General features: G+C 32.9%; 2 protein-coding genes across 2 annotated transcripts; both read left to right on the top strand.

Moving 5' to 3' along the window:
* Positions 1-3,418: 3,418 nt before the first annotated feature.
* LOC130735505 (miraculin-like) lies at positions 3,419-4,220 on the top strand. The gene has a single exon (XM_057587461.1). The coding sequence runs from the start codon at positions 3,441-3,443 to the stop codon at positions 4,038-4,040; it is 600 nt and encodes a 199-aa protein (XP_057443444.1). The 5' UTR covers positions 3,419-3,440; the 3' UTR covers positions 4,041-4,220.
* Positions 4,221-21,204: 16,984 nt separating this feature from the next.
* On the top strand, positions 21,205-21,874 carry LOC130735504 (miraculin-like). Its single transcript, XM_057587460.1, has one exon. The coding sequence runs from the start codon at positions 21,224-21,226 to the stop codon at positions 21,827-21,829; it is 606 nt and encodes a 201-aa protein (XP_057443443.1). The 5' UTR covers positions 21,205-21,223; the 3' UTR covers positions 21,830-21,874.
* The last annotated feature ends 2,977 nt before the right edge of the window (positions 21,875-24,851 follow it).

Raw genomic sequence — 24,851 nt, 5'->3', positions numbered from 1 at the left:
TCCTCTTTGAGCTTTTTTTTTTATTGAAAACTTAGTGTCATTTTTAAGAACAATTTGAAGAAAATCTTTAGAACTTGATTGATGTTAAAGAATAAAAGGTTATGAAGTTGAAAGGAAAAGTAAAATCAAAACAAACAAAAAAAGAAAGGTAAACCGTAAATTTTGCATTGCATTGAGTTGAAAATAAACATGAGAGTTACAACATACAAGTTCCCAATTGAGAATTGTGTGAACCTTCTAAATAAAACAAATGAAATCTTATTTATACACAAAGTATCCTAACCGTCACATAACGGTAAACTAACTATATTACAACACCTGTCCTAATATGACAATATGACAAATGATTCTTTTCATTAAAGTCTAAAAATCAGGGTATGGATAGTCTGGTGCTGTGAAAGAACTACTACAGGTAGGTGCATCCATTGACCCAGTGACTCAGACTTATTGAGTTACATGTATAATTTTAAGTTTAAGATCTCCAATTTTGAAACTAGATGTTAGAAAATACTGCAAACAATTCCAGTACTTTCCATGATTATATTCAATATCACCATCACCAACAAGGTTAAAAACCAGATTAATTTAGCCTAAGAGATATTGATTCTTTAAATGTACAGATTACAGAACACATATGATATATTTAAGCAGAATCCACAAAGGAGAAATATATGGAAGAGGGGGGGGGGGGGGGGGGGGGGGGGGGTGCAGAGATGTTATAACTGACCTGGAACATGGTACAGAACAATCAATTGTTTAACGGTTTTCACATTTTCTTTGTACCAAAAGCTATTTCAGAGTTGAGTGCAGAGTATCTTTGAGGTACTTCTCTGCATCACCGACTAATGAAACTGCCAAGAGATTCATTTACTGCAATCAAGTTAGATATAAGATAATCAAAACAGATATTGCATTGTCTGTAACAACCTTAGAAATGACCACTGCCAAAGTTCATTTAAAGCACAAATTCACTTATGATGAGTGAAAGTACTTACACACCATAACATTAAATCACCTCACATACCAAAAAGGATATCAATATCATAGACAATGATGTAAATCATTTCTCATTGCTTTCAAAAAAGCAATGGGAGATGGTATATTTCATTAGTATTCTAAATCTTAAACATTTCAACTTACAATGATTCTAAAACAGTTAAACCAAATCAAATACGTACAACCAAATCCTTTTCCAAGCACTATGCTAACTTTCATTTGAAACTTTTTGTAATTAACTACACATAACAAGGTTTTCCAATCAAGTAGAATAACAAAAAAATTATGACTTAACTTTGTAAAATGAGATTGAGATAATCTTAAACCAAAATCAATGGAGAAGAAATTACACAATAATTATAGTAGTCGCCAGCATAAACACAATACCTAAAGACAAATTCAACGACCAGGAGAAAATCAAGGTTTCATGACATATTCAACGAAAATAGCACCTAAAAAATAAAACTTGAAATCTCAGTGCCAATCTCATAAAACTGGAAAAGAAAAAAAAAAGTGGTTAAGGAATTTCTTAACTAGAAAATTTTGGTAACCAATTTGTTTACTCCTTTGTTGATGTTATAGTTCAAATCTCTGCAATGAAACTCAGAGTTTGAATGATTGTGAGAATCAGATGAAAGAAAGAGTGAGAGTGAGTGCAATGACATGCGTTTCGAAGAAGGTCCAGTGCGCTTTCAAACCTCAGTGCTAGCTTTTCTTCGAGTGCGGAATCGCAACCAAAATAAATTAGCGGCCCGATTATTAATATTATTATTTTGATATAATATATAATTGTATGATAAAACGGTAGATTATTTAATAAATTTACCTTAAAATGCATTTATTTTTCTGTTCCCGAATGATAGCTCAAGTGATAAGAACTAAGAAATATATGAGTTGGAGGGGAGAGATCAAGAGATCAATCATTTGATAATGCAATTTATCTTTCCGATATACCAAAACAATCTCAAATCAATGTATCCACTTGTTTAAAAAACATTTTATTTAATTGAATCTATCTTACATGATCACCGGATACATGATTTAAAACATGATTTGTAAAACCAAGTTTCTACTCCCTCCGTTCCTAATCTTTTGTTGTTTTAACTTTTGGCCTAAATTCTAAAATTATTGTTGTTTTACTAATCCAATGCATTTTTTCTCAATTTATTCCATGTATATCCTCATTTAATATTATATCTCTCACTTAGCTACCACCTTTTATTTTCACCAATAAAAATCATAATAAGTTTCTTAACCAATAACTATCACTCTCTCTCTTCACTCTATCTCAACATTAAATAGGGGTGTTTACGTTAACAAATATATTAATGATTGTACTCTTAAACAATGTGCATAACCTTAAATAACAAAAGATCAGGAACGAAGGGAGTATAACAAAAGTTAAATGCGGATGGGTCACCGGTGGAGGGTGAGGGGAAGGGCAATGAAGGAGGGTGAGGGGTGTCAGAGGAAGGTGACGGGAGGGGCAGCAGCAGAGGATGCGAGGCGAGGAGTGGCAAAGGAAGGGGAGGTGCATTAGAGAAGGGTGAGGGGCAAGGAGTGGTAGAGGAGGTGAGCGGGAGGAGTGCGCAATGGAGCAAGAAGAGGGACAACTCAACAGGGGGAGGGGCAACAGAGCAGGGTGAGGGGAGAAGGAGGGTGAGCGGGAGGAGTGCGCAATGGAGCAGGAAGAGGGACAACTCAACAAGGAGGCTACTAATTGTTGGCCGATGACTAATGTAGAATATAGGAGGCTACGTTGGCTGATGACTTTAGTGTCCGCCCAAACCAATGTTAATTTCCAGTGCGCCAACACTTATTGATGTTTGTCAGTCCAACGCTAAATTTAAATGGGTTTTTTTAAGGTATATATATGTGGGCTCTAAAGGGTCAAAAATAGCATTAGCGTCATGACCGATGTTAAAACGACAATTTTTTATAGTGATTACATATCTCTTACTTCTTTTGTCACTTTTGAATGTGTGCATTCGTTCATTGGGTATTTACCTAATTACATTTTCGGAATAGAAAAATGAAAACTACATCAATCCGTTGGCTTCTTTTGATCACTTCGCATACAAAATTCAACAAACTAAGATCTTGAACATGACAGAAGTTAGGCACTTGGTGACTAAATGACAACTGAAGTTCATTCCACACATAGAATCCAGCCAATTATATTGATAAAGCTCACAAATCATATTGAGAAGCTTAACTCCCTCACGGCCATGGTATGCGTTGATAGAATGGGCTGGTATACCAGTAGTCCAATTTGCACTTGGCCAATTGTATGCATGCGTTGATCGAATGTGACCACCATGACTCTATAACACTGCAAACCAGTCCATAGATTAATTAGCGCCACCCTTGCCTATAAATTTCCAAGTTCTTCTGCTATTCAATTCACAACAAGAACAAAAAATACTAACACATCATACAAAACAATGAAGATCACATTTCTTGCATTGGTCCTTCTCCTTGCTTTGAGCACAAAGACACTGCTTGGTTCAGCTGGTCCGACACCTAAGGAAGTGTTTGACTCATCAGGGAAGAACCTCCGAGCTGGTACCCAATACTACATCATTCCAGCTTCTCCTGATGCTGACGGTCTTAGCCTTGCCAATACAGGAAAAGATTGCCCTCTTGACGCGGTAGCTGTGGAAGGCTACCGAGGCCTGCCTTTGGTGTTCACGCCTGTGAACCCAAAGAAAGGCGTTGTTCGTGTCGACACTGATCTCAACATCTATTTTGCTGCTGAAACAAGCTGTCCTCAGTCAAATGTGTGGAAGGTATCTGACTATGATTCTGCAACAGGACAGTGGTTTGTGACTACTGGTGGTGTTTTCGGTGACCCGGGTTTGCAGACCATTAGAAATTGGTTCAAGATTGAGAGGTATGAGGATGCTTATAAACTGACTTACTGTCCAAGTGTGTGCACTAGTTGCACTCATCTATGCAGGGACATGGGAATATATGAGGATCAGTATGGAAAGCGTCTAGCTCTCACTGATGTGCCATATAAAGTTCGTTTCCAGCTTGCCTAAACCTCTACATATACATAAACCTCAGTGATGAATAAGTGTAATATGCATGACCTGTGATTTCAATACAAGGTTTCTCAATCTGATTCCTTGTCTTGTCATGGACAAGATTATAAAATAAACACGGTCTTAATGTTTGTAAGTCTTCACAGTTTCTAGTTTGTGTTTTGGTCACTGAAGGAATAAAATCTGATTCAGGTAAAATTGTGTTAGAAATGTAATTAATATAAATGATCTTTATACCTTCACCTGAGATTCCATGAATATTTATTTTAAAGAGAGAAATTCAAAACAATTGAAGATTTCTTTGAGATTGGATGTGGCTGCAAGCACAAAGTTAGGTGATACTTCTGTTGATTGTATGGTGATTGAACGGCGGAAAGTTTGGAGAAAAAAAACTCATCTCTACTTATGTGATTGGATGATGTACTAACATTGAAGATAAATTAGACAATGATATTCTAAAAATTTGGAGATAAATTAGACAATGATGTTCTAAAAATTTTCCATGTATCAGATGAGAGGGGGAAGATGTTACAGAATAAAATAATAGACGCAGTACATTGGCCCAATTAATAGGGTCATACACATTCTAAAATTAAGGATCACTGATTAAGGTAACTAGCATAAAGCCCGTTGACCCGTGCGATGCACCGGTAATTTTTTCTAAAATTAATGTTAATTCTATTAATTCACTATTTGAAATTTTACATTTTAAACTGGTCAAGTCATGTATGTCGTATGTCTGAACACATGAAATTTATATTAGTAAAATACTTATAACACTTATATGTCTTTAATATCATATCTTGATGTGTTATTGTTTTATAGTTTTTTAGACATTAATGGATAAAATATGATGCGACAAACTTTTTAGTTAGTATGGAACTTGTGTATGTATTTTTGGTTTTCTATCTTTCATGTAAAGGATTATCGGATAACTCATAAAAAAATGAACAGATAAAGTTCATAACATATGTTGTTCAAATATTGATCAATTCAAACACTATTGAAGTTTAGATGAAGGAAATTAGGAAATCATACAAAACTATTTGTTATAAATCTTTTGGAAAACTTCCTTGAAGACAATATTTTTGGTAACATCTTGTTCGCTAGTGTCTTCATTGCATATTAAGATTTTTAGACCAGATCTACTCTTAACTCTGGAAATAGCAATATACAGTTGCCCATGGGAAAAAACAGGTTTGGGTAGATAAACACCAACTTGAGATAATGATTGACCCTGACTTTTGTTTATTGTCATCGCAAAAGATGCAATCAAAGAAAATTGTCTTCTTTGAAACTTAACTGGCATGCTTTCATCAGATGGCATCAAATTCATCCTAGAAATGTAGACACCCTTCCCAATATGTGTGCCCGAAAGAACAGTAGCACCAATTACATTTGGACCAAGATATTCAACAATAAGTCTAGTACCATTGCATAAACCAGTAGAAATATCTAGATTTCGCATGAGCACAACAGGTGCACCTTCTTTTAGAACCAACTTGTGATCAGGAATACCAGAACATCTAATACCATTCAAAAATTCAGTAGTCAACCAATCAGCTTCAATTCCAATATCCTCATTAACTCTCCATACTGAATCAGAGCTAAGATAAGTTTTTTCATTTCCAGGAAATAATGACAAAGCATATTGGTTGATTGAATCAACAGCATCTAACGTTGGAGCAAGTATTGCTTTGTCAGAGTAGTATTTGACACAACCCACATTCTGAACAATGTCGGGGTACATTAAGTTCACAATGTCTGCAATAGGGTTTGAAGATTTATAGATTAACAAATCATTAGGAATTTGAACATCAGACTCACCATCATTATAATGACCCAAATTACCATCACCAACATCTAAAACCCATTTGGCAAAGCGTTTAATTTGAAGATACTAATAGAATAAGAAAAAAATAATTATTTTGAGTAGATTTGATTTATATATATAATATACTGTATACATAATTGTTAAGATTTTTGTGTTTAATTAAATTTCATAGAAATTTGAATAACAAATTTTTTAACAAACAAAATATATCCATCAATTTTTTTAAAACTTGATTCACACTTTTGGATTCAACTTTTAAATAAATAATTTATTATTATATGGAAAAATTTCAGAAAAAAATCAGTTGACATAAAGGATTGATGTACATGAGTAAGTTTGATGTACAAAAGATGGTTGAATATTGAGCTTATATTTGGGCAATGTATTGTTTTCTTTTAAAAAAAAGGTTGCCGAAAACACCTTTGGAACATTAATTTTAACAGAATAAGTTTGAAACAAATTACTTATTTTTTATAAACAAAGGAAAAAAAATTATAATTAAAACACATCTATAGTAACTTAGTTGTTATTTAACTATTTGAATAATCAAAATAATCATACGTTAAAAATAAAAACTATTGAAATGCTTGTAAATTTGCTATACTTGTCTCACTAAATAACTACTATGTTCTAAACTGGTTCTTATTGGCTCTACTAAGTGCATTTTCTTTTCTACCAACATTTTCTACCTCAAAATAAATTATGCTATCAATTTTAATTACTTTTGGATTTGTAATGTCTCTATTTACTATTCTTCTATTGTCAACTTGAACTGTATTAGCTAATACAACTAATAATATTTTTACTTTGAACAAGCTTTTTAACACTCTTAATTGATTCAAGATCATTTCCATATACTGATAGTAGCAAGAATAAACATAATGTTCTGGTAGAATTAAATATGGGGTGAAATATATGGCTAAGTATGTCTCTTAAACAACATCTGGCCTCCTCCCCACTTAAACATGAAATAGTAACTGTTTCATGTTTATTGAAACTAACTTAGTGCCTGAGTAAATTTAGACTGAAATGAGCTATAACAACAGGTCAAACTGAATATAACCAAAAGAGTTTAGTCAACATAGTTCATAAGATATATATATATATGTGTTGAAAAACAATATCAATTGCATTCACCCTTGACTGCGAAACTAAGGCATAATGTACACTCACTAACATCATTTAACCTGAAAAGAATGCAAGGAATATAAAACTGGCCATTAGTTCTATTATTGTTGAAAACTCAGAATACTTTTCAACCATTTGAACTGTGTAATTCCATAAGGACTATATTCTAATGGACATACTAAAAACATCTCATGCTATTTAGCAGGTAAGAGTAAGCACAAACAATTGTTTTAAATTGTGGTGGTATCTCAAGTAAGTTATAATCTACAGAGGAAAGAAAAGAAGATAATGATGAAATTTATGAGTAAAAGACCAACAATCATTGCCTCAGTAAAATGGACCCAAACTCCATTTAGCAGGTGATTTGATGCAGTGAAGCAAGCTATATGAGGACTTGATAAAATAATGAAGATTAAATTTCATTAACTATACAAAACTCCTGCTATCAATACTATTTTCCAGACTTGTGTGGGGCATAACAAAAAACCTATAATATAGGATATAACAACATGGGTGTGTGAAAACTATATTTTCAGGTATCCTTCTTTCTATGCTGCTAACTTGCACTGTTTCTCCTCTCTAAGCACTTGTTGTTGATTCTGATTTTCTTGCATTTACTGTGTAATTGTGAGGGTGTTTTGTTTCTGTAATTCTTTCTATTTTTGCCTTTCCAGAACTAATTTCACTTCATCTATTATATTAGTAGAAACATAAGAGAGTATGACAAAATGAGAGGAAGATAATGTTAACTTCATTACATAGAGTTGAACATGATCAAATCATACTACATGAACAAAATACACTACAGGGACTCTTCCTAGTCTACTTTGATAGCCATGTTAAATAACAAAAAACATGGTCTACTGGAAGAACATAGCATTGGCAGTCTACATAAATACACTAAGAAGAGTCCTAGTTAATCAAACAACATGACATAATCTTAAATACTAATACTAAATAACTAAATGAGAATAGAATCTCATGTAGAGAGATCAACAACTTCCCACACCTCCACCTCTTCACAATTCTGATTAGATTTCACATGAACATCCTTCAACACTTTGGTTAAATCAATAACTTCTTTGGATGTAACTTCACCATCCTTCTCAATGTTGGTTGAATCACCAAGATCACCAGATAAAGTCATAGTTCCAACTTGTGTTGGTGAAATTTCGAACTCTTCATCACCTTGGGTAAGATCAATGATGCCAGAAAATTTAAGGTTTTGTAAATCATCTGAAGTAGATGTATTCTCTTCAGCTAGATTCATTGTAGTCTTAGTAGATTCTGCACTATTCTTTACTGCAATCACAACTTCAGCAGTTGTAACACCAGAGGTTTCACATTCAATATTCACTCCATTCTTTGCATTCAATTTGTTTCCTACAACATATTCAATTTCTTTCAGATCAAAAGCTATTCCAGAATGAGCATCATCAAATTCTCCCTCTAGTTTCCGCTTCAAAGAACGATGAGCAATAGCTGCAGTAGAAATCTGACAACCAATTGCAGATGACTTGAGACCCAAGTTCTGCTTGCCAGCAGCAGCACCATTACATATGAGATTGCTAACATGCTTTTCTTCAGCTTTGGAATTTTCATGAGCATCCGCTAATTTTATGAATGGAGGAACAAACTTGGCCTAATGTGTGTCATTGATTCAATCAGTAGAGATATATAATAAACGCAGTGCAAAACTCTTAGTGCTTAATGAAATCATGTATTGTACCTTTACAGGGGTGATGAACAATTTCTCAGTCTTAAACATTTTGATTATTTCAGAATCATCACATATCCTCAAGACCTCATAAATTTCTTGCCGATTGTAGGTGATACCAAACCCAGAACGAACTTTAAATAGTAGCTCCTTGCCTACTAATTTCTCCTCAAGTATAGAAGGGTACTCACCAAATATTTTGGCCTTCAAGAAAAGATAATTATAACTCGATGTTAGGTATCGATATATATAACATAATCAAAATCTATATGAACTAAGGTGGTAAATTAATATGTCATTAACCTCCTCTGAATTCATTACTTCTTCACATGGTATATTGATAAGTTCCCTTGCCTCACAATCATTGAGCACAAATACAATACTATCAACTCCATTATAAACTTCAAGTTTGAAGGAGTACCTATTATAAAAACATGAAATATATATAGTTCTTAACAGTTGAAATATCTAGTGATTAATGTAAATCAAGTAAGGTCCAGGAGCTTAAATAACAGTGTAATAGTAGAGAACAAAATGATGGAGTAGGAATGGACATTAACTCACCTATTGATGAATTTCTCAATTGTGCGGAAGCAACGATTGCATTTATAAACATCATTCCCACGTTCAAGCTCAGTATAACAACAACATGAAGGGTAAGACCATTCACAATTTTTTAGCAAACCCACGATCCAAGCATGAACAACAAATATTCCCTTCTAGATTTCAGAGAAATTCTTTAGTATAGGTTAGAAAAAAGAGAAACACAAACATATTGGGGAAAAAGAATTTACCTCTCTAGTTAGAAGAAGTTGGGGGATAGTTTTCTTAGGATGCAACTCAAGCATATCAGCATAAATATCCACTTTCATATCAACCTTAGGCAAATACTCAACATGTAGTTTTGAGTTGATACTATCAAACCTAGATCAATTTATTTAATACAGTTAAAAAATCAAGATAATAAAATGCAATAGTCATATATAGAAGATCAAAATGTAATAATATATGAGTAAGGTAAAAGGAAATAATACCTATTAGCAAGAACAAAATCTTCTTCAAATTTGTGATTGATAAGGATTCTACTAACATAAGGCACAACATGAATAAGAATGTCATCTACAAATAGTGACACTATTGTCAGTCCTAAAAATTATGAGGGTTGAGAATATAATGAAATTTTCAAAAGGATTTACCATTCTTCTTTCTAACTTCAACATAACACAAGCCAATAACAGGTCTCTCAAGCTAGTTAGAACATAGGTACTCAGACATGGTGTCCACAATATCACCGATTAAAACACATGTACTCATTCCACTACAGGGCAACAAAAAATGATTAACTAATTTTTCAGTGTGAGGTATAATATAAACACAGAAAGTATGAAAATATAAATTTGATCCAGTAATAAGAGAAAATACCTTTTGTCCAGTAGTTGAATGTCCATGGTCTTATATATTCTCTTATCCTTAATGAGAAACTTTTCAGAAGAAGCAGCACTTAATATTCCAATCACATCTGTACATGGCAAATAACAGTAAAAGAAACAACATTAAAACATAGTCACACATTGAGCTATGATTATGAGAAGTAGAAATTTGTGACTTTGGTTGAAATTTTACCAACTAAATAGCCAAATGTATTTCCATAGTATTTGATGTGATCCATGTTGAAAAAATCCCATCGATTGAGAGGAATATTATCATCCACAGCTGGAAATATCTTGGTACATGAATGAAGAAAAAGTTTGTATTCAGTGCTTGTGCAACGTTTAACACCAATGTTGTCAACAATGCTGAAGAAAGAAATCTTGTAGACTTGACCTTCAACAATTTTGGGACAAAAAGGGTGTGACTTGCAGATAGAGGCTTCAAATTTCATCCCCTGGAATGGTTTGCAAAACAAAAGATATCAAAACCAGTTTCAAGATGGGAAAAAATTTAGACAATAGACTTGTTGAGTGTTATAAATAAAGCTTAAGTTGAACATGCAATTTACCTTGGTATCAATGAGAACCATGTCCATTGAAGAAGGAGAAAGAGGGAGCAAATGTTCAGGAACATTCCAGACTGAAAGAACACGGGCTCTCAACTTCTAGTGATAATCTTTCTTTGAAATTTGGCGAACATTATCATAATCTAAAAGAGCTGATTGATTCATGGTATTTAACTGGGAATGAGAAATTTTGGAAAAAAGACTCAAAAATACAAAATAGCTGGTCAGGAAACAAACTATGGTTGCAACGGTGTTGTGTTGTAGAACGTAAAGCTGGTTTATATAGACTCTTAAAAAACTTATTTTAATCATAACTTGCTTTAAAGTACAAGAAGTCCATGCCTTAAGTACAAAAAAGTTGATGAATGTGGTGATAGAAGTGACAAAACCAAAATCAACAAAAGCTTAAAATCAGAAAAAGATTGCCAGAGTAAGTTAAGAAAAATCTCATCAAATGATGACAATAAAAAGATTTGACACTTATCTCAACAACACCATGCTTTTTATTTCAAATCAAAATCAAATAGAGTTTTTTAATTTAATGTAAATTGAAACAAAATATGTTTAATGTAGAGAGAGATATATCACATCTATATACTTTAGAAAAGAAGAAGGCTGTGAGCCCCACCTCCATGACTTGGCACTCCAAGACTCACTCTCCACCACCCCCCTCTTTACATGACAAGTGTCACCTCCTAATTATTTTGGACCTCAATTGTAAAAGCCCAATTACGTATTTCAGTTTTTAGCCCATTAATCAAAGATAGGTATTCAAGTTTTAAATCTGTTTTCAGCGTGTTGTGCATATAAATCCTTTGATTATAGCCCACGTATTTCAGTTTTCAGCGTTTCAATCATTCCTTATTTACACAGCCTACTACTATAATAATTAAATGGATTTTTCATAACAAGTAATCTGTATATTCAAGGTAAAATACCTTGATTGGAATACATTTAATGTTAATTATTATTTAAAAACAGTTCACTCTACTATTTTCCTTTTTAAGCATAATTTTAAAAGAAAAAATAAAAGTATTTTCGTACACATCAATACTACGTAAATTATGGAAAAAGTCATGCAATTAATATAGAGCTCGGTAAGTTTTATTTTGATTTTTAAATCTCTTTCATTTTTTTTTATTCATATCAAATTAGTTCAATTGGCTATCTTCCAGATTCTTGGAATCAAATGATACTGTTGCACATGTGATTAGCCCGCTGCAGGACTCGGTAAAAAGAATCTACCTTTGAAGATGATTTCCTAAAACATAATGATGGAAAAACCATTGAGCAACTCAAAGATCTTGCTGAGGTATACTCTTGACTTTACAATTCAATAATAATTTATATTTCATATTTAGTTACAACATATATTACACGTTTTTATCTTCGGAATTTAATTTTGCATAAGTCTCATTGTGTTGTTCTTGGTACTGTTAAGTATATTGCAGAGGGTATGGATTGGTGTTACCCTGCGTGCAAATGTAGCAAGAAGGTATACCTTGCTGACGGAATATATTTATGTGAGTCATGTAATCGTCACGTTGTTTCTCCGGCTCACAAGTTAGACTACAACTTCGTGTGATGGATTCAAAAGATACTGCTACCTTTGTCATTTTTTATCAGGAGGCTACTGCGCTTCTAGGCAAATCATGTGCAAATCTGCTTGAAACTATTGTACGTATACTTTTGGTAGCGTATGATTCAATTTAGAATTTATGTGTATATTATTAACAAGTTTTTAATATTTTTTTTCCACAATTACAGGGTTCTGATCCTTAACAATTTCCACGAAAATTCTGAATTTGATTGACAGAACCTTTTTATTCAAGATTGAAGTCGCAAATAGTTTCCATTCTAAGTTTGAGAAATCATACCGTGTCAAAAAACTTTGTGCTGATCAAAAAATTATTAATCAATTCAGAGCGGCAATGACCTTCCTGCCTGTAATTAGTTTACCTTAATATGACATTGGTGGGCTAAACAACGTTTTCTATTTCACATTTTTAAGTTGGTCTATTCACATATATTCTTGAACCTATTCTCTGTTGTACAACTATTATACAAATATATCTACACAATAAACTAAATCACCCTGCAACGCACGGGTAAAAGACACTAGTATCACATAAAATTAACTTGTAAAGTTTCAGTGAGATATGGTAAAAAAATTTGAAATGACGTTATATAATTTGTTACTATTAATTCCAAAACTTCACTTGCAAATATAATATATTATCAAAAGAATAAATGTTATTAAAATTAAATATCCTAAAACACTTATTGACTATTAGAATAGAAAATCCTAGTTCAAAAATATAAAAGGTCACTGAAAATTAAATAGAAAATATATTTTGTATATTTACAAAATCATAAATTAAATGGGAAAAGACATTTAAAAAAATATTTCATCAAAAAGAGACTCAATAAGAATAAATATAAGATAATTACTTCACATACAAATTATTTGTATAAATAAATCATAATGTATTTATAATTTTTTAATCCTTAAATACTAATTTATTGAAAGTGAATAATGCTTTTTAAAAGGGACACGTTCAACTTCAAATTTTGAATAAATATTAATTTATGATTTTCAGAAAAATGAAGAATAAGATTTTTTTTATGGTTAAAATCAAAGGGGGAAATTAATCTCCACTATAGATTCAAACACTGAACCCTTCAAGATTCACATAACCCCAACCCTAGTGTCAGATAACTATTACCACTACAGCGAAAAAAATATATTTTAAGTCATAAGTGCAATGAAATATAAAAGTTTGGGAGGATAGTTTAGAAAAAAAATTGCACGGTCTAAAGTTTATTAACATTAACATAGTAAACTAATTACTGGAGGAAATTTTATGAAAATATATTCAGAGTCTAGTTGAAGAGTGTCCTAGTAACTCAAATTGACATGTGATTGACATTTATACACAAATTTAAATATGTCCATGATGTGTACTAAAAAATCAATCAGTTTCGAAAGTATAGAAATTTTTCAACATGTCAAAACTGATTAGAGAAACTATTCATTCAAAAACATATTACGGCAACTAATAAGTACAAAGTTTTTCATGACATTGTATTTGGATTTTTCTTTCCTATAATGTAAAATTCTTTCTATTCTACTGGTACGTACAAAATGATTTGTATACATATTTTATAATATATTATAATTTATTCATACTTAAATACTAACTTATTGAAAGTCAATAATGCTTGTTTTTTAAGTGACCTTCAACTTAATTTTTTTAATAAATATTAATTTATGGTTTTCAAAAAAAATGAAGAATACCATTTTTTTTATGGTTAACATCAAAGTGGAAAATTAGTGCATCCTACAGATTCGAACACTGAACCTTTCACCATTAAGGTAACCCCAACCGTTAACACTACATCTAACCCTCACAAAAAATATATATATTTTAAGTCATAAGTGCAATGAAATATAAGACCTTGTGATAGTCTAGAAAATAATTCCTTTTTTTTTTTAAAAGGACGTTCAACTTGAAATTTTTAATAAATATTAGTTTATGCTTTTCAAGAAAAATGGAGAATAACATTTTTTTTATGGTTAACATCAAAGTGAAAAATTAGTGCATCCTATAGATTTGAACACTGAACCCTTCACCATTAAGCTGACCCCAACCGTTAACACTACATCTAACCCTCACAAAAAAAAATATATTTTAAGTCATAAGTGCAATGAAAAATAAGACCTTGTGAGGATAGTCTAGAAAATAGTTCCTTTTTTTAAAAAAGGACGTTCAACTTGAAATTTTTAATAAATATTAGTTTATGCTTTTCAAGAAAAATGGAGAATAACATTTTTTTTATGGTTAACATCAAAAGTGGAAAATTAGTGACTCAAATAAATTCGAACACTGAACCCTTCACCATTTAGGTAACCCCAACCGTAGTGTCGAATAACGATTAACACTACATCTAACCCTCGCGAAAAAAAATATATATTTTAAGTCATAAGTGCAATGAAATATAAGACCTTGTGAGGATAATCTACAAAATATTTGCTTTTTTTAAAAAGGGACATTCAACTTGAAATTTTTAATAAATATTAATTTATACTTTTCAAGAAAAATGGAGAATAGCATTTTTTTATGGTTAACATCAAAAGTCGAAAATTAGTGCCTCCTATAGATTCGAACACTAAACCCTGACCCATTCAGGTAACCCCAACCGTAGTGTCGAATAACGATTAACACTACATCTAACACTCGCGAAAAAAAAAATATGAAGTCATAAGTGCAATGAAATATAAGACCTTGTGAGGATAATCTACAAAATATTTGTTTTTTATTAAAAGGGACATTCAACTTGAAATTTTTAATAAATATTAGTTTATACTTTTCAAGAAAAATGGAGAATAACATTTTTTTATGGTTAACATCAAAAGTCGAAAATTAGCGCCTCCTATAGATTCGAACACTGAACCGTTCACCATTCAGGTAACCCCAACCATAGTGTCAAATAACAATGAACACTACATCTAACCCTCGCAAAAAAAATATCTATATATTTTAAGTCATAAGTGCAATGAAATATAAGAGCTTGTGAGGATAGTCTATAAAATAATTGCTTTTTTTATAAAGGGACGTTAACTAGAAATTTTTAATAAATATTAGTTTATGCTTTTCAAGAAAAATGGAGAATAACATTTTTTTTTATGATAAACATCAAAAGTGGAAAATTAGTGTCTGCTATAGATTCGAACACTGAACCCTTCACCATTCAGGTAACCCCAACCGTAGTGTCGAATAACCGTTTTCACTACATCTAACCCTCACAAAAAATATATATATTTTAAGTCATAAGTGCTATGAAATATAAGACCTTGTGAGGATAGTCTAGAAAATAATTTTTTTTTTTAAAAAGGACGTTCAACTTGAAATTTTTAATAAATATTAGTTTATGCTTTTCAAGAAAAATGGAGAATAATTTTTTTTTATTGTTAACATCAAAAGTGGAAAATTAGTGACTCAAATAAATTCGAACACTGAACCCTTCACCATTTAGGTAACCCCAACCGTAGTGTCGAATAACGATTAACACTACATTTAACCCTCGCGAAAAAAAAAATATATTTTAAGTCATAAGTGCAATGAAATATAAGACCTTGTGAGGATAATCTACAAAATATTTTCTTTTTTAAAAAAGGGACATTCAACTTGAAATTTTTAATAAATATTAGTTTATGCTTTTCAAGAAAAATGGAGAATAACATTTTTTTATGGTTAACATCAAAAGTGGAAAATTAGTACCTCCTATAGATTCGAACACTAAACCCTTCACCATTCATGTAACCGCAAACGTAGTGTCGAATAATTGTTAACACTACATCTAAAACTGACAATTTTTTTTTTTTAAGTACTAAGTGCAATGAAACATAAGAGCTTGTGAGGATAGTCTACGAAACAATTTGAAGGGTCTAAAGTTTATTAAGATAGTCAAGTAATTAGTTTTAACAATGTCACAAAATCCTTAAATTTGTTTATCAAATTGAATAATATGGCACATTCACAAAATGAAACTCGTTGAAAGTATAAAAAAACTTATCACAACTGAGGCAAAATCATTTTACTATTTATTATATGAAATTAAATTTTTTTACTACAGTGAAAATCATTTAAATGTATATGAGTGGAGTTAATTTTATATGAATATATTGAGAGTCCATAGTTGAACAGTATCCTAGCAACTAATTTGAACAGTATATGAGTGGAAGAAACTAATCCTTGTACTACATATTACACCAAACAATAGAAGTCAGATTTTTTTATGACAATTAATTTGGATTATGTTTTCATATAATGTAAAACCATGTAATAAACTGTAAAGATTGTGAAAATATGGAAGAATAAAGAAGATGATCATTTTAGTTAGGTACCATTTATAGAGTAAAAGATGGCTTTAGTAAATCGGGTCTAAAGAATGAACACATAGTATTTAAGTTATTGTAGGAATTATTTTAGCAAACAATAACTCTTTCCAACATGGAAGACTCCGAATTTCCATTGACAAATAGTGTGTTAAATAATATTGTTTGACATCAATCTCTTGTATCATCCTAACTGAACTCTTATCAATTGGTGGTCAACACATGTGCAAGTGCACAACTTATGGTCCAAAAAAATGAAACTTTTACAGTGGAAAACATTACTTGGTGTAGTTGAACATGACAGATGAATAAATATGTGAATCAAATAAAATAACATCGATAATATATTTGGTAGTGGAAAAACCTAAGTAACATAAAAATTAACAATGTTAGTGAAACAACATAAGTCACATATATTATACCATAATACCTTAAAACCAAAATATGTCAGGGGAATTACATATTAAAAAGTCAAATATTCTAATAGAGGGACATCTCATCTATCCTATATCATATTCTTATAATATATAATAACCAAACAAAACAATGCTTGGCAGAATATGATGGATATTAAGACCACATTGTCTGAGGAATGGATAGTACTCCTAGATACAAATACAAATCCATTTGCACCAAAACACAACAAAAAAAATTTACACTGAATTGAAGATGTCCATAATAGATAGATAAGCATCTTTACTTCTCACTTCTCAATTTTTGGATTGAGCAGCCTCTTCTTTCTTAGTGGCTGGAAAGGGCAAGAGAATCACCCTCAGATTTGCCAGCACCTGAACATCCTACAGAATCTTTGAAAGGCGAAAGCTCATCAAGAGACACAGCACTGTCAGGAACTGCAGACAAATTGCTAGAACAGTCAACAGATTTATCACTAATTTCAGATTCCTGGTCATCAGATGCAGATTTTGATGCAATTATATCAGCAATTAGCTGCAATAATAAGGGGATAAACAATTACTTAACTTAAATGGGGAAATAAGATAATACAATTAAGCAGTATAGAAAAAAAAATAGTAAATAACATCAAAATAGAAAATACAGTAGTTGGAGTTTCAATCTTTGTCTTGTCCTTGAAAAGTTCAATTATTGACATATCATCACAGATCTTCTTCACTTTGTATGAATCATCATACTTCATCCCATGGTCACTTGATTTCTCAACTTTAAAAAGGGCTTCCTTCCCAATCAGTTTCTTGATATCTTCAGGGTATTCATCAATAGGTTTTCCCTGCAGAATATTAACACAAAAAATATCACAATCTAATAATGTATAGAAAATAAAAACATTTAATGAAATTAGTACATAATGAAACAGTAATAACCTTTGAGGACATAACCAAGTCTCTGCAGCTCTTGTTCAACAGGTTTTGGCAATCTGTGTCAAACATCACGAAGGTAGCAACTTCATCTCCATTTGAAACTTCAAATTTTATGCGAAATCTACAGGAAAAACATTCCTTCATCAGCAATAATTTGAATAGGAATGAACATTCCAACCATATAATAATTCATCTAACATAACAACAAACCTAGGAGTAACCTCAATCACATGAGAAGAGCAAGCAGAACAAAAATAAATTCCATCCTCTATAGTCACCGATCTGCGGCAGCGACAAGAAGCATACCACCACTTTTCCCCATCAAGTAATCCACTGATCTGTGCTAGTATAACAAAGAAACCCTCCTACATTGAAAGAAAAATTTGTCAATAATGCTGCATAGTAAACATACAGTTTTTCAGGGCAATTTTGTAGACACTACCTCAGGTGTGTCATGAAGCTCTACAATACTCTTCCTAGGAAACATTGTGATGAACTCCTCCTTGGGGGGAACATTTTGAAAACCACCACCAATTCTAGCAATAGGGATATCAGGAACAAGGCCATGTAAGGCCAAGCTGGACAACAATATGAAAAATAGTTAGCCATGACTATACATAACTAATATATAGTGGAGCATAATGAATTAACTGGACAGTAATTAAATTAAATAGAGTTACCCATCGCGAAATGCAGCAACCTCTGGAATCTCAGCATTCCACAACAATTTCGTAGCTTGCATAACATTCTGTATAACAATTTCTCCTATACATTGGCCAAAGCAAACATACTAAGTATATTAGCAACTTTAACAAATAAAGAAACAAAATTTAGGAAAATATTAATAACAAAAGAAAGACAAAATATACCTCTGTATGTCTTGATTTTCGCAAACTGCACTACAATAACTGCAAGCCCAACACCATCAGCAGCAAGAAATCCTTTAACAATATCAACATAGTCACCAAATAGAGTCATCTTTATCTTTCCCCTGGAAATAAATGAAAAATATTTAAAATCAAACTTTACCCTACAAAATATTAGTTAATTGGAAGGTTATAAACAACATACTTGTCATCAGTGATTTCCAACTCCATCCTCCTGGTAACATTTCCAGACTTTGAAAATTGTTGTTCATCAGAAGCAGCAGTAACTAATCCAATGATATCTAACAAAAAAAAATATATATATATATAAAGTGATCAGCTACTGTATAAGATAGATGAATACTAAACAGACTATTAAAAAAAACCACAGACCTATCAAGAAGTCAGATTCACCCATAGTAATCTGAATTTCTGATGTATCCTTCAATGTTAGACCAAGTCTAGGAATGCTATCACATTGGTCAATTTGAACTCTTGTTTTACTACTAAACAGAATTTTGAACTCATGATCAGTGGCACGATATGCACCATTATTGTCCACAACCGTGAAACTTGTAATTTTGTAGACATTGCCTTCAATAATATCTCTTCTGAATTTGGTCATCATGTACTTATTGATTGTTGCCTCTATTTTAGAACCCTGAAAATTAAGAAAAAACATTAAATAAAATATCCATAAAACCCAAGCTCATGATACATGTAAAATGAAATTAAATGAAATTAAAAACCCTAATTTACCTCAGAATCAATAAGGACAAGTTGCAGAGCATATGGTTTGGAAGGTTCAGAAGTAGGAGCCATCTCCCACTTCCTAATGATCCTAACTCTTATGTTCCATGCTTCTCTACCAGGACATAAGCTTCGAATAGAATTCATGTGGACAAACAGATAAGTGAAATCAGAGAAAATAGGGGTGTTTCGAAGAGAATGAATTGCTATATGGAAACAGGTTGAGTGTGAGTGCAAAACATGGCATATTTATAGCCAAAATTTGGAAGTACAGTGAAACAATCGCACATCTACTTCTACAAATTCAAATAAACAATAAACAATTGTAATTGTAATAAATAATATACAATGCAGAAATTCAGACTGACCATTTGATTTGAGTTTCAAACTTTGCTTATGCATTGAAAGCTAGCATTTTGGTGTTGCAGGAGAAGATATGACGAATAAACAGTGGAATGTTTGACATGTAGAAACATGTGTGGTTCTACCATAAACGACGGCAACCAAAACGTAAGGAAACCCTCAAACGGCGGCCGAGAGTAAGGCCTCATCAGATTAATCAGAAAGGACACAATTGATAGATTGATGAAGAGTGGGTGGAAAGATGAAAACAAACACTCCATAGCTGGTAGGGTTTAGGATTGAAAAGGGGAAAAGAAATCAAAGAGATGGTGAGAGTTGTACTTCGGAGTGGATAGAAAGGGGGAAAACACGCAAACTGAATCTCGGGTTGGTCATGTGTGATGAAATCCGGGTACCAATGCAAAACGACGTCGTTCTGCACTTTACAAAAGCAAAAAAAAAAATAAAAAAATGTCAGCACAGCAAGCCACGTGTCAACACGTAATTGGAGGTCTTTTAGCTACATGAAAAAAAGGGGTGACGAATAAGAAGTAGTAGATATCATTATCTGCCCGACATGCATATCTGTTATATAATAATATCATATATGCACTAGATTTTCTTCGAGTTTGTTGCAACCTATAAATAAAATGATAAGGGGACACACTTCAAGTACAATCTTTATTTCTCCGTCAACTTTAGCGACTTGAGGGGAGAGTGTCTTGCAAATACCCATCTCTAGTGCCCACCTAATCACTTGATATGAGAAGAATGAGACCCTTCATGAGGAGCATTCCTATAACACAACTACACAAGTTACTCAACATTTTCCTAAATTACAAACAGAGGTTTGGTAATTTTACACGAGAATAATATCATATACCCCGGACATATCTTAAACAATAAAATATTTGAAAGGAAAATAATATTTATATAAATAAAGCTGAGAATATTACAAAAATGAAAAGATCATAGATCAGCCCATTGGCTTTTTTTTTTACTTTCCATACCAAACCAAATAACATGACAGAAGTTAGGCACTTGGACGCTATAAACGACGAAACTAATTAAAGCTCATTCCACACATAGAGTCCAATTCCAGCAATTGTATTTGATGAAGCTCACATACCATATTGAGAAATTTGACTCCGTCGTGGCCAATTGTATGCGATAAAATCCATGACCATATATAACACTGCAAAAGAGTCCATAGATTAATTAATTAGCACCACCCTTGCCTATAAATTTTCATGCTCTTCTGCTATTCAAGGTAACACAAGAACAAAAGTATCTAACAAAAATACCCAACAAATGAAAATCACATTTCTTGCATTGGTCCTTCTCTTTGCCTTGAGCACAAAGGCATCACGGCTTGAAGCAGCTGGTCCAACACCTAAGGAAGTGTTTGACACATCAGGGAAGAAGCTCCGAGCCGGTGCCCAATACTACATCGTTCCAGCTTCTCCTGATGTTGGTGGCGGTCTTGGCCTTAACCGCACACGCAAAGCTTGCCCTCTTGACGCGGTAGCCGTGGATGGCAACCGTGGCCTGCCATTGGTGTTCACACCTGTGAACCCAAAGAAAGGTGTTGTTCGTGTTGACACCGATCTCAACATCTATTTTGCTACTGAAACAAGCTGTCCACAGTCCAATGTGTGGAAGGTTGATTACTTTGATTCTGCAACAGAGCAGTTGTTTGTGACTACTGGCGGTGTTTTAGGCGACCCGGGTTTGGAGACCATTAGAAATTGGTTCAAGATTGAGACGTACGAGGATGCTTATAAACTGAACTATTGTCCCAGTGTGTGCTATGGTTGCTATCACCAATGCTTGGACATAGGAATATATGAGGATCAGTATGGAAAGCGTCTAGTTGTTGATGATTTTCCATTCAAAGTTCGTTTCCAGCTGACTTAAAGTTAAACCTCGATATAGTTCTACTAATACATAAACCTCAGTAATGAATAAGTGTAATGCATTAACTGTGTTTTCAATACAAGGTTTCTCAACCTGGTTCCTTATCATGGACCAGATTATTACATAAACAAAGTCTTCATTTTTTAGTATTGAAAAGTTCTAGTTTGCATTCAACTTAGTTGATTATTGAAGGGATAATAATTTATTGATGTAATTGTGTAATCTAAATATTCTATTTCTTCTTATCAAATTTGTTTAATATATAAAAATATATAATCAAAATTGTATAATTTTATTGGCGGCTTGACCAATGCCGCATAGGGTCGATATTTGGTCAATTAGTGTTAGTTCAAACAATTGCTCGAATCATTGACCAACGTAGCGTCGGCCCACCATGGATTAGCATCAGTTTGTGGTTGACGTTACGTTCACAGTCAACTTAGCATTAGTCTTATAAGTATTGCAAGGTTGTATAGGTATGAGACTATACAACTAAGGATGACATAAAATATTTGATTGGTACTACTCATGAAAACAAGGTGCATCTTCTTTTCAGGAGCTCAACTCATAAAAACTCCAAGGTTAAGTATATTTGCTTAGGAGCAATATTCGGATGGGTGACCTTCTGAGAAGTTTTCCCAGAATGATCGAGTGAGGACAAAACATGTCGGAAATACTTGTGTTGTTACTGTTAGACTAGTCGTTAGATCGGGTTATTACAATTGTCGACATGTTCCTCCTTCTCTATGGCCTCCCCCTCACCCTTAAACCCTCCTCCTCCGCAACCTTCTCTTTTTGGTGGCCCATCTTACGCTAACCCTCGACTCCTCCTTCCTCTTCTACCACCTTCACTCTCTCTTCCTCTCCCTCTTCTGACAACGCCTTTGGATTTCCTCCACCTCCACCGCAAGGCTCCTTCGCTACTGGTGTCGTCACAATGTCACGCAGCCCCACTTCCGCGCCGCCCATTTTCGCTGCCACTCTGGCTTGTTGCTACCGCCCAGTATCATGGCCCCTGTGTTGCCACTGTCTCCTTATTATAGGTATAATTGATTTTACTTATGATTTATTTTTCTTAAGAGATTTGTGAATGCTGATTTTTTATATACATATTTGTGACTCATATGGATTAATAAAGTTTTTTTTTACAGGTAGCTTAGATATTTTTGAAAGACATTGAGAAAGAGTAGTAGATTAAGTGCAAAGTAATAGAAGATCCAATAGACAAACTATTTCTACTTGCTAGGGAAGAAACTACAAACATCAAAGATGGAGTGAGACAAGCAGAAGAAGCTACTTATGGTCTTCAGAAACAAATTTTGAAGATTGTAAAGATTATTATAGGATTAAAGTTAAAGTTGTTAAAAAGATGAAAGTGTTGGATCACGTGATGGAGCAAAATAATATTTGAAACATGATAGTTAAATGATCGATTATGATAATATTAGGATTTTTATTATTACTCCCTCCGTTCCTATTTAACTGTCCAGGAAGAGAAAAAACACACATATTAAGGAGTGCAATTAATTTTGTTACTTTTCATAAAAGTATTATTTGATTTTCTATTTCACCATTTAAAGTGTATATTATCTTTTCTCATTTATTGTTCCTACAATGACATTTCTTGTAAAAACATCATTTAATGCTCTCTTGAAACTCTAAGTGGACAGATATATAAGAACAATTTTTTTCTTCAAAATAGACCGTTAATAAGGAACGGATGAAGTATTTGTAATTGAAAATATATTCTAATTTTAGAGATATGTTATTTTCACCTCAGTAGCATCAAATTCATGTTGGGATTGATGATTATCCGATCCACTTTCATTGATTGTATGTTTTTCAGTGGTAAATCGATTTTAATAGATTTGATCATTGACATATATAAATGATATTTATTTGTCATCGAGTAGCATGCATCGTCACTATGAGCTTTGAATTCGATCATATAGCTAGTTTGGGCATTTAATTATTATGATTTCTCTATTTTTTGTCTTCATTATACCTGTTATGTAAGAAACGAAAAATATATAAGGTAGATAATAAACAAATCAAATTGATCAAGTTATATGATTGAAATTAAAAGCTTTTAACGATGAGGTATGATACTCAGAGACAACTAAAAAACATGTATATATAAAAACATGAGATTAACAACATGTATATATTAAAGAATAATGCTTAAAGGCACGAGAGTTTTAGTGTACGAGCCAGCACGAGTATCAAAAACCATGTTTAATTTAAAAAAAAAAAATGAAAAAAGTTGTATAACCCGAAACAGGTGTCTTCCTCTTGCCCTTCCCCGTCAATTGACCATGGATGAAAAATGAGAAAAGTAAGGTCATGCTTTTCACCCAACCCCTTTTCAATTTAAGAACGGGAATAGTAAAACTTTCTCCCTTTTCTTCCTCTTTTGCTTTGGATATTGTCCTTGAGTTATTGAGTATCCAAATCTAGGTGGGCATTGCATGACTTTCACCATTGCACCTTCTAAGGATCTCAAACCAACATTGGGAATTTATCCAACCACCTCTTTGCTGTTGGGTTTGGCCCCAACTGGGTATTTCATAGAAGATTCAAGTTCAACCAAAGATATTCTCAATCTCCAAAGTGGGAAACCGATTCTAGCTTATGTCTCCCCTGTTTTGATGTGCGGTGCATGTGTTGATTTTGATGATGCAGTGGTGGTTCTGCATAGTGGAAATCGTAGGTGGAAGTGGAGGAACAGTGCGACAGTGAAGGTTCGAACGCGCGGCAATGGCGTTAGATTTGGAGGTTGGTGGTTTCTCTTTAGAGGATTCTGGCTCGCGGTGGCGCTGGTTCGGTTCGGCGATGTCTTCACCGCTTGAAGGAGAGGATTCAACAGTGTGGAGAGAAAGTAGAGGGAAGTGCGGAGAGGAGAAAAAAGGCCAAAACGGTGTGTTTCACTACTCTCATGCGTCTTCGTGCTTTGGCTCTCGTACCATATAGCACCGCTCTATATTAAAAGCTTTTAATATATACACATATATATATTTATGGT

Source organism: Lotus japonicus, chromosome 2 (assembly GCF_012489685.1).
Source record: "Lotus japonicus ecotype B-129 chromosome 2, LjGifu_v1.2".
Classification (NCBI taxonomy): domain Eukaryota; kingdom Viridiplantae; phylum Streptophyta; class Magnoliopsida; order Fabales; family Fabaceae; genus Lotus; species Lotus japonicus.
The sequence above is the reverse complement of the archived record's forward strand: the minus strand, read 5'-3'. Positions and strand labels throughout refer to the sequence as shown.